Source organism: Mesocricetus auratus, unplaced genomic scaffold (genome assembly GCF_017639785.1).
Source record: "Mesocricetus auratus isolate SY011 unplaced genomic scaffold, BCM_Maur_2.0 Super-Scaffold_100003, whole genome shotgun sequence".
In the NCBI taxonomy this organism is placed as follows: Eukaryota; Metazoa; Chordata; class Mammalia; order Rodentia; family Cricetidae; genus Mesocricetus; species Mesocricetus auratus.
In genome coordinates, this window is record NW_024429188.1 from 22,886,856 (window position 1) to 22,898,980 (window position 12,125).

The 12,125-nt window shown below is 29.4% G+C and overlaps 1 protein-coding gene across 5 annotated transcripts in view; it reads left to right on the forward strand.

Moving 5' to 3' along the window:
- The window catches only part of Cnksr2 (connector enhancer of kinase suppressor of Ras 2), a 222,923-nt gene that overhangs the window by 115,747 nt on the left and 95,051 nt on the right, over positions 1-12,125 (forward strand). For 3 of the 5 annotated variants that reach the window (XM_005074247.4, XM_005074246.4, XM_005074249.4), the window contains exon 9: positions 3,259-3,405. The exons of the other annotated variants lie outside the window; for them this stretch is intronic. In XM_005074247.4, coding sequence (XP_005074304.1) covers positions 3,259-3,405 — 147 coding nt within the window. The remainder of the gene's footprint in view (positions 1-3,258; positions 3,406-12,125) is intronic. 5 annotated transcript variants of the gene reach the window in all.

Consider the following 12,125-nt stretch of genomic DNA (forward strand, 5'->3'; position numbering starts at 1 on the left):
ATTAACTTTCATTTATGTGGTTTATCTATTTTGACATTTGTACACTTACAGTTAGCGCTTTGCATGGAGGATCTCAACATTCTTAGAGCTGTAACATACATATATGCCTCCCTATATCACACCTTCTATCTATGTTCTCTTATTATCTGTCACTGATAACTATCTCAATAAGGTAAAGGGTAATAAATCTATTTTGAGAATTCTTTGTACCTCATTACTTGACTACAAGAATGTAATGATATCACAGCACCATATCAGGTAATCATTCTGCCTGAAGTTGTAAGAACACATCACATTTGCTAATACAGTAAAAACAATTGTTATGTATGACAATATAAAACAATAGGAGCTAAAGACATGAAATAATTTGAAATTATCTAAATTAATAAGTTCAAAAGACAACCAGGAAACAGACATTCAAATAATAAAGTCAACATATACAATTACAATATTTCTGTGTAAACTACTCCTTGGGCTTCATTTGCATTCCAGAATTATTATAAATGAGCCTAATGCTTAAGTGATGTGTCTACCGAAAATCAGCCATGGAATAAAAAAAATCAATGCAGTTCTTATTGAACACACCTGTTTAATAAAATTGTATTTGTATTTTACTAGTTATCTAAAATGCAATATTCAAGATTTCATTTCCCAAAGTATCCTATTTGTAGATTAAAACCTTGTGTTTTTTTGGTCTTAAAATGTTCAAATATGTATTGGTAAAATTTAAAGAAATAAAGAGAATTTATTTATAATTTAAAGAGAATGACCCTTAATGTAGTCATCACTAATGATGTTATATTTCATTCTGCCTTCTATATATCTATTTTAACCAAAATAAGGTATTTTTACCACCGTGAGACTTATTTTGTTCCACACATAATTCTTTATCCCCTCATAGTAAATATTTACAGAATTTACAATATTGGCTCAATTGTAGAGTGTTACATATTTGGCCTTAGCTTTCATTATAATGAAAATATAATTTGTAAGCCAAGCATATACTCCATGTAGCTCTTGATATAGATTTTTTGCTTTTGTTGAAAATATTGATGACATTATGTTAAGTGATAGTAGGCAGATTGGTTAAAACATAGTCAAATTATATGCTCAAATATTTGGCTATTAAATAATACTCAGGTAAAATTAAAGTATATTCAAGTTAACTTTGTTATCAGAAACAATTCCACTTTCTTGTGGACAAGTAATTCTATTTTTAATTATTTACTTACAAAAGTATACAGAAAGTATAACAGAAAAGAACAAATAAATTGAACGGTACATTTCACAGGAAAGTATGCTACTTTAAATGTCTTCAACTAAACCAACCTTGGTCATTTATGCTTGTAATCCAACTACATGGAAAGCAGAGGCAAGAATATTATCAAAAGGTCAAAAATTTAAGGGCAGTCAGAACTATAGTAGCAAGACCCTATGTAAAAAAGTATATAAATGTATTAAACTATACATAGTGATTCTACAGCATCAAATAAAAAGAAACTATAAACAAATAAATGTGTAATGAGTTGTTGAAAATGATAAGTTCTTCATTGCTTGTTTAATTCCTAATTGATTTACTAAATTGGGCATGATTATCATTAATAAATTATTTTTAAATTTTGTATGAGTAATTTGTCTTCCTTCAAATTTGTAGTTCTACATTAGGTTTCATTTGGGGGCAAGAGTATTTACATCACTTATGTTGCCTCTTAGCTTGTACAAGTGGCTATCCGGACATTACTTAGCTATCAGAGGGATATCAGATATCAGAATTGCTGTAAGTTATATAATAATCCCCTCTTACAGAAAGTAGGAAGCATTTGTCTGGTTCCATAATACAAGTTGATCTGCATTAATTTTTTTCAAAAGTACTGCCCTCCTATTTATCATAGTGACCATTTTGTTCCATAGCCAAATATTCAAGACTTTGAGTACTGAATCACCTTTGTTTTGTTGTTGTGGTTTCTTGTCTTCACTCAGTTCATCTGTAGTTGAATTTATCAGTTAGAGAATGATTAATAAATACATCAAAAATCTGCCATTAAACTACAAGGAATACATTTGAGATTAATTCTTCATAGTCTCTTAAGATCTTAGCTTCATTTGGTGAAGTGCTTATTCTTTCCAGCTTGAGTAATATCTTCTAAGCAAAAACTTGATGAAGAGTATACACAATACATCTTTTATATTTGCCTTGGATGCCTAAGAAGTAACTACATCACTATCTAGAACATTTGCTGAATTATTTTTGCAATCCTACTTAATTTTTGACCCAGTATATTTGTATTAGACTTCATATAAATGGTTCTGTTTTAATATTAATATGAAATATATATTTAAAAGCAAATAATACACAATAATTAATTTTAATGTTTCTTTAAAACTACCAGTTTTAACTAGCCAGTTCTGGGACCTTAAGTAACTGATACTGCATCACTAATGCATTTTGAAGCAAACTAACAGAAGTTCTATGTTTAAATTTTTTAAAGATGATTAGTGAAATAATTTAACATGATTATTCACTAAACCAGTTTTCAAATCATTTACTATTGGACATAATTGTGTTGAGTTGATATTTAAATTAAATGGCTTCATTAAATTTAGCAGACAATATATTAAACTTACAGGGTTATTTGCAACACATTTCCAGTAGATGCTACACTGAATTAACACTACCATGTCGTTTTTAAATCTATCTTTATAACATGATAAAGGTTTATTTCACTGATGCTGCTGCCTTTGCATCAGAATGTTTCCTGGGTGTGTTTGTACCTGCTATTAGTAGCACAATATCTGTCTTAATTTAAAGACACTTGGAATCACATATCTCTAAAAGATGGTGATGAGAAAGCATGTGGTGCGGTTAGTTCAAGGATTTGCCAACTCATTATTTTCTGGCATGTGAACTTTTAAATTGTACTTGTGAAGAGCTTGGGCCTAAACTTAGCAGCTAAGCAGTATTAACCGCAATATAATTTCTTTATATTCCAAATCACTTTGATGGCAAGATATGTTTTAGTCTCCGCTTTGATATGGTAAATGTCCATTATGTTGTCTCATAATTATATGGACTCTAATGCAATAATATGGTTAATCAATTCAAATATAAAACTTCTTTCTTGAATATATACTGAAAATAGGTAGGATGATACTCCAATTATGTGATTTCTTTTTTTACTAATCTTATTAAAGGGGGAGAACATTAAATCTTTGAGTGCTGTACCTCAATTTTATTGTAATGATTTTGCTGGTTACCAGGTGGGGTGGCAGTTGAAAAATTTGGTGAATGCACTACGAGAGGACCCGAGTGGTGTTATCTTAACTTTGAAAAAGCGACCTCAGAGCATGCTTACCTCAGCACCAGCTTTACTGAAAAATATGAGATGGAAGCCCCTTGCTCTGCAGGTAATGAAGCTTAATCATAAGTCATACACCATCATTTTAGCCATAGATTCTCAGTAATGCTTCTTTTTTGTGCCTCATCTCAGCAGCATATGAATTAATCTTGTATGCTTTTGAAAATTTGTTTGTGAAATTATCTCTTCACCGCTTATCCTTATAGACTTAATTGTGATGCAATCTGAGAAAATAACTAAAACCCAAATAATAACACTAATTCAATTTTTAAAACTTAAAGCATAATTATAAAAATCCAAAAGTTATTTAATGCTAAAATATGGAGAGGAAAGAAATTGAGAGGTTTATTTTTGTGATATAATCTTACATTTTGTACATTATAATCACATACACTTCTGGAAGAAGCTAGCAGATAGTTTTTAGAATTACTTTAAATCAGGAAATAAACTTGTAATTTATAAAGAGTAGAAACCTAATTTTCAAATTAGCAATTAAAATTAATTAGTGTATTCCTCATTATGGTTCATTTTTCACTTCTCCACCCTCTATGGTAGCAAAACCAGGGAGTATTCCATTAGAAGTTTTGCAGTTTTCTTCATTATAATACTTCACTATGAAATATTAACTTGGGTGGCAATACGGTATATGACTTATTAAAAAGATATAAAATATTGTGATTGTACAAAGACAAGAAATTAATACATTTTATTTCAATCAGTATATAATACCTAAACATTAAATTTGTTCATAAATCTGCAGTTTTTAAAGTAGCAGACTATTACCTTTTGTAGAATTCTAGTTGATTTTTTTCTTTTTTAAATAGTTGCCCATCTAATTTAGAATACTGACCATTTTTCATGTTAGGAGAAATGTTTCATTATTATCTCTGCTATGTAAGAAGTAATCTTTCTAATAGTGCACTTTATGAGCCACAAGATTTTTTTCTAATAAGTTCCCCATTAAAGGGATCTTATGAATATGATTTTTTCATTGTTTAAAACTTGACTGCTTATCAGCTTCAAAGTTGGCATTTAGATAATATTAAAAGACATAAAATTTTCCAGTGCTAACAACACTTATATTTTTAATGTGAAACTTCTGTTCTTCAAATGAATAAATATCAATTGCATAAAAATGTCTAAATGCAATGGCTCGTAATATTTATTTATACGAAAATATCTAATGCTTGTTAATGTTCTGACGCTATTTGCCTTGTTTGGTCATATATAAGCATATCAGAATTCTCCATAAAATAATTGTTTTATTGACTTTGTTGTTTTACTCTGGAATTTTCTATTGACATGTCTATGCCAAAATCCTTTTTTCAAAGTTTGAAAGCATGGAAACACTGAACAAGAGCCCCACACTTTCACGTATTTAGGTGGTCCTCTTTACATGTCTATAAATTTATTATTCTTCTGTAGACCTTCATAAAGGGACCTGAACACCAAACAGATCCTAGGTTTTGTTGATCCATGTGTTTAAGTAGTCTATATAGAAAATCGAATCATATTTCATTGTTAGATCCTTATCTTGGTAGCATAAACTGGAGTGGAGAATGAATGTTACCGCAATTACCATTTCATATAAGAAATTTTTTAAAGTTAGAAGACACAGACTTTTTTAAAATTCCATCATTGCTTACAGTATAACTATAACATATTTTAAGGTACTGTTTTAGGCCCATTCTTAAATGTCTATAAAAAAAGCAATATCAGATCATTGATTATACATACAGTTCTCATTACTTACTAAATTGTGCTTAATATTTTATGGTTACCTTTTCATAATATAAAATCTAGAGGAGATAATTTAAATAAGTACATGTATGTATACCAATATATTTGTAAATTTTCTATTTAACTGAATATATTGCCCAAGTTCACCATCAGTTAGGGAAAACAAAACTACCTTTAACATCTTTGAAAATAGCTTCAACGATGACTTTCACAAAGTAGAAGGGAAAGAATTCATTTTAATGAAATTCTTCCCAGCAGTGCTAAAACAAATTCTTATGAGTAAGAATGTATTTGTTCTGTAATTGACAATAGCACCACCACCACATGATCCTAAGACATATTTTGAGGACTGGATAGTATGCCATTATAGAGTTCTTTCTTGATCTTAAGACATTAGTCTGTACTTAAATCAATACAATTTGAGGATTCTTGGAAATTACCTGATTAGAATTTTTATAGAATACAGATTTGAGAAAAAGAAAAAGTGGAAATTCCTACAATTACAAAATCTAGAATTTGAATGCAGACTATCGCAGAGAGGAAAAGTCAGATAATAAGATGAGGTTTGATGGCAATTATGGATTACTTCATGCCATTGTATAAGGTATTTTTTTCCTAGTTCCTAAGAACCAGCTTCAGATGTGAACCATAAAAACTAATGCAGTAACAGTCCTCTATGTAGACACAAGTGGCTTTTAACTGTTTTCTTAATTCTTGTGTCTATACAAATTGGCTGAGACCTGAATGCATATTAATTCATTTAAATATAAATCTATATGAAATCTTAGTTTGAATTATGTTTGTTGTTTTTGTCAAGTGTACCAGTAATCTAGTAGGAATTAGTTTAATTAAAAGCTATGCAAAGAAACAATGGAATTTATTTAACCAGCAGGTCTATTTCAATTTTTAATACCAGGCTTAACTTACTAATTTTTTTCAAATAAATATTGTAATTGATTTAACATGTAGGCCAAATTTAGTGCATATATCTTTTTCAAACCAATGATTTTAAACAAATACTGTAATGTATTTACACAAATGAAATATCATGTATCCTAAGATATTTATTTCTAAACTGTTTAAAATAGGGCCATTAAATATTAATTAACTGCAATGGCAGATTTTGAATTGGAATTTCTTTGGAAATCATATCCAAATAAGCAAAAGCATACAATTCAACTTCATGCTCACAGAGAAATTTCATCAGCACATTTCATGAAATTTGGCAGCTCTTTTGATACAATACTATTTTCTCAAACATTTGATGATAGAACTGAAGGACATAAAGATCCCTTAATTAGCTACAATGACCAAATTTAATTACATCTGAAAAATTGAATTCTGTTGTCATCTGTATACTTTCATAAAAAACAGAGATGTCTACCTTTGAGATACAATCTTTCATTCTAAGATGGTAAACAAGGGAAATCTTGCCTTCTGAGAGCTGCTTTCAAATCATCTTAGTGGCACTCTGCTAATTTCCAGGATGTGGTAAGCATGGTGATTGCATATAGTCACATTCTTCTAGCAGTGAAATAAATTCCAGGGAGTGCTAGATAGATGACATGTATATGTTTAGAAGTCTGCCGTAGTAAACTAGGATGCATTGCAACATGAACATGTGGGCAATCATTTTCTTCTTACAAGAGATGTATTGAAGGGTTAGCCGGACACTGCCAAGAAATCTCCTTAAATCATCCCTTGGAACCAATGGATTTTTAAAACTGTTGAAGAACCCAGCTTTTGGTGGAGAAAAACATCTCAGCTCAATCAATGCTAGTATTCAAAAAACTGATTTAGATATTGTTCAAGACATTTTATGAAAATTGACATTAAGCTATATGAATAGCAATATGTTCCTAAACTGTTTTCTACTCCATAAATCTAATATCTTAATGCCACAGTTTTTAGTGTTGGTTTGTGATTTTGTACTTAAATTTTATGGTTAATTAGCCTTGATGGCAATTTACAGGATATTTAAAGGACTTTGAATAGAAAGATAATAGTCAACAGCAATTTTGAATATCAATTGATTTAACAACTAGAGAATGTTGATCACATTAAATTTAAAGTACATACAGATATAAATGGTTAAAGTAATTGTGTAAGAGTCACAGAAGTAGCAATAAAATTTATTTCAATATCCAAGATGCTAGTTGATGTTATTAAACAAGCATCAGTGAAATTAAGTTTGTATGATTCTGAGAGTGAAAAAATATTTTATATGAGGTATAATACTAGAAAATAATTTTAACTAAAAATGTAATTGTTCTGGTTAGACAACAGTAGTATTTCTGTGTTTTACATGCTCAAATTAGAAAATAACTATAAGCAGCTATGACATCACTTATAGTTCATTACTGTTTAAACACTCAAAGAATCTAACATTTGTGGGTTTCTGCCAAATGCTTTTACTGTTATAACACTGACTATCAATAATAACCCATGTTATGACGTTAGCTATTGTTAAATAGTTGGCAATTAAGTTAAGCTATGCTTTTCAGAGATTTTAAAATGTAAAGTATTTCAATTAAAACCTCAAATTCCAATGTAGTTTCTTCAGTTAATATCCTAGAATACTGATAATTATATTTTGGAACACTTAACTTCAATTTTAGTATTGCCTTTTAATTATGCACATAAGATTTAACAGCACAAAATTACCTATACTAGCTTTATCATCAGTACAGTATACAAATGATTTGGTGGAAAAATGCTGTTTTATAATATGACTACAAAGCTATATTTTATATTGTATAATAACATACATATTTTATGCCCATATATCTGTGTTATTTAAAATCAAGTATCTAAGGTCTCCTGTTTATATCTATTGCCTTAAAACATTGTTGTATTTATAGTATAGTAAGAACAACATAAAATAGACATGTTTATAAAAAACACAATGTTTTATATTTATAAAATTGTATTCTAGTAGAAGCAGAGAAACTGAGAACTTTTAAACACATTCAATTATTTTGCTTAAGATCTGTTCAAATAACTTATCACTCAGAAAAATATTGGCCAGATAAAAATGTATGCTTTACTTTTTAAAATTATATCTAGCATTCTCTATGTGTCATGAACTGTACAAGACTGTATACAAATTTCTGTTTTCAAACCCAGAATACATTTTCTCTGGAGCATTTGTTAAAATGATCAAGGAAATAGTAGTTAATATAAAGCAATATTCTGGTACTAAATGATAGCAGTACTGGGGATGTAATAAGAATGTGCCTAAACTATGTAAGGAATTAAAGACTGTCCTGTGCCAGAAAATTGAGGTCATGTGATCAGCTGGAGTCTGTGATTATTTATAAGAATAAATAATATGAATGGCTAGGTTATATACTTACTGTAATCATTGGTATCTCTGTTGACATTTTTAACCCTAAAAGAGAAAAACAAGTTTTTATGTGAATTTGACATAAGCAAATTTTGGAACTAAGTACTATTACAGTATTTATCATTTTTAATATTGGGGCTGCCTCTATGTCACTAGCTTCATTGAAGACTGTTATGTCTCTAACTTCTTTGGATCATTTACTGAGGGACAACTAAATTAAGATATGCTTGCCAAAGATTTCAAAATATAAAATATTTCAAGTGAAACTGAAAATTCAAATTGAGTTGCTTAAGTGTGGACATTCTTTTTTATAATCTTTGCCATAGAAATTTCACATATACTGATATATGTATATATATAGATATAGATAATAGATATGTCAGTACTCCTCAGATGTGCTATTTTGAAATTAGTATTGGGGGACAAAAAGAAGAAAAGATTTGGTCCATCAAATGATTTAAAGTAATGATCCACTTATCTCTTGTAAAAGCTAAAAGTTTTCTTTGAAAATTACAACCCTCTATCAATGTGTAAACTGATCAGTAAGATGTTATTGCTGAAGTTTTCACTCATACTTCAGGGAAAGATTTGTACCATATTACGTTTTAGAAAATGTCTTTAAGATATTTATACAGTTTACACTGATGCTGAAAAGGCCTATATAAGTTCTAAGTAGATTTCCGAGTCCTGATGACAATAGTAAGTATTCATTAAGCTTCTAAATGTACATTTAAAGAGATGCATACAAAATTGAAAAGACAAATGACAGTGTCTGAAATAATTTACCAGACTTGATTTACAAGAGTAAAGTGCACACCTGCATGCACACACATACACACATAAATATACACACACAAACAGTCTTCTCCGACAGAATGCCGTCCAATTTGTTGAAGAAGAGCTTTATGTTGAAAGAACCATATTGGATGTTATGACAAGGTCCTACTAAATAAAATTATTTGGAAGGGAATTCAAAATGGATCTAAATCACACTTAATTTCATAGCATAGTACCGTGTTATATTGAAACTTTACGACAATATGCAGTCTTAAAACAATACCCTTAATTGCTGATAGTAGTTTTTTCTCATACGTGTTAACCCAAACATATTAAAGTTGTGAAGGAAAAAAATCATCACTCCTTTTTGCTGAAAATGCAAATCCTTACTAGTACAATTTTAACTGTTACAATGATCCTATGTTACAAATAAATGATTTACAGTAAATGTTTTTAATGTAAGAGAAGCTATAGTTTAGTTTTAGTATATTTTCTTCCTTGGAAGTTTTAGTCAGATAGTATACTTTTTAAATTTGAATTTAATCCAAAAGATCCTTAGGTTTTAATTGAGGGACACTAAGTTTGTCATTTTCCATGTATTTTCACACTAGCGTTAGGTGGGGTTTGCCATTTTCCATGTATTTTCACACTAGCGTTAGATGGGGTTTGTCATTTTCCATGTATTTTCACACTAGCGTTAGATGGGGTTTGTCATTTTCCATGTATTTTCACACTAGCATTAGATGGGGTTTCTTTTGTTTTTGCTTTTGTTTTGTTTTGTTTGCATACAGCTTGTTAAAATTAGGAATTTCCCAATAATCAATTTCATCTTGATTTCTTCATTTATTCTATACTTTTACATTGCTGTTGTCTTCCTAAATTTCCTTAATGATGTCAGAATTCATTCAGTCATTTAATTTTATGCTATTTCAATACTTGATAACAATGTTTTAAAGTTAGGACATAGTTTACTTTTCCATTGCCAAAGTTGATTTTTTTAACATGATTCTCAAAATTGATATTTTCTTTCTGTTTAGCTTGGTGATAATAGTTCAAATAGTACAAAACAATAACTGCCTGTATTTGAATAATTTACTATATGAGATTTAATTGATATAGAGCATGCTGATAAGCCGGATGACACCCACAAAATAAATCCATTAAAATACTTCCTCTGACTTACCATCAGTAAAATGGTCAATTGAACTCAGCAGCACAATTGACTAATTTCTCAATTGTTCTGTAAAAATAAGTTGGATTTTTAAAGCAGTTCAATTAATTGGACCAGGGTAACATAATCAAACCTGACATCTATTTGAACATTTTATGTTTTTCTTATATTAATTTTCCAATATAGTGACTGACAATTACTGATGCCATTAATAGCAACTCCTTGTTGAAATGTAGAGATATAGAAATTTGGAGGACGTTGGCCTTGCTAATATTTAAATCTCCTAGAAGGGAAATTATGCAATATAAATATTCTTCTAGTCTTTGCCTCATATTTAAGGCATATTTAAATATCCTTGTAAAACTTAACTGTAAATCCTTTTTTCTTTGTTTTTTTGGGGGGAGGGGAAGAAGAAAATAGGTACTAAGCAAACAAGTAAAAGCTACAGATCACCAAAGGAATGGAGAGACATCTTCAAACTATAATTAGAAACATTAAAATAGAGGGGAAAACAATGAAAATTTATGTTAAATTGCTTTTTATTGAAAGCTTACGTTATTAGAAAGTGGTTTAAGTTCACTTATACTACTGGGATACTTTAAAGTTAAAAGACGATACTAGTGCATTAAAAGGAGTACTAAATATTAGTTTTTCTTTCATAGTAAATTGATTTTAAAGTATTGAAAATTAATGTGCTGTGCAGTAAGCTTTTCTTTCACTGCTTGTCTATTAGGGCTATCTGTATTTATACCTAAAATATAACAACAAAATAAAAGATCTATAAGCAGTCATGTTGCAGTAAATATGAGTGAGATTGTGTGTGCATGTGTGTGTATCACTGAATATTACATTCAAATATTACAGAGGCATGAAACAAAGCCTTACAAAGAATTCATTTGTTTAATATCCTTGGACTTCATGGCATCCATCATCAGTACATATGACTCTTCTACTCATCTATATCTCTGAGTATCTCATTGCCACGTATTTTGTTTCAATAGGACAGAAATAGATTAACTGGATTTTATTCCAAAGGAATTATATTGTTAGACAGGGAAGTCTTTATTGCATATTGCCATAATGTATTAAAATTATTTAATTGATATGTAAAGTTTCTGACAATTTTAAGCCATATATGAGAGAAGATTAAGATTTCATACATTATCATTCCTTTTTACTGTCTTTCTTTAATTTTGATTTCACATACATTTAAACTTAACTGTCATTTTGTGAGGAAGTGTGATATCAAGCTATTGAGGTGTGCTGTGTAACGAGGAAGGTCAAAAATCTTTAAATAAGTTGCAAATTGTATAGCTTATCCCAGTGACCTACATTGCAATTTCCATTGTATTTGTGCCTGGCTTTCAAACAATTTTGGGTTTTCTGTATGAAAGAAATGTTACAGTGCAAAATAGTTGTAATATGCATTTATTTGGTTATCCAACAATGTATGTTAGACTAATAGACTTGTCAGTCTATCATCTAGATATGCCAAATGTGTTTCATATTGGCTAAAATAGCACCATTTTGTCATGCAGATGCAATTCATATTGTGGTCATTATCTTTATGTTTGAGACTGAATTGAGATATTTATTTTAATGTTAACACAATGCATACTTAATCAGGAATATCTGTAAGATAAATATAGATATTTGTAAATTTGAGTTTCAATTTAGGATCATTTTTCAATCCACAAAATTATTTTCAAATACTGTGAATTTTAGAATTAGGAAT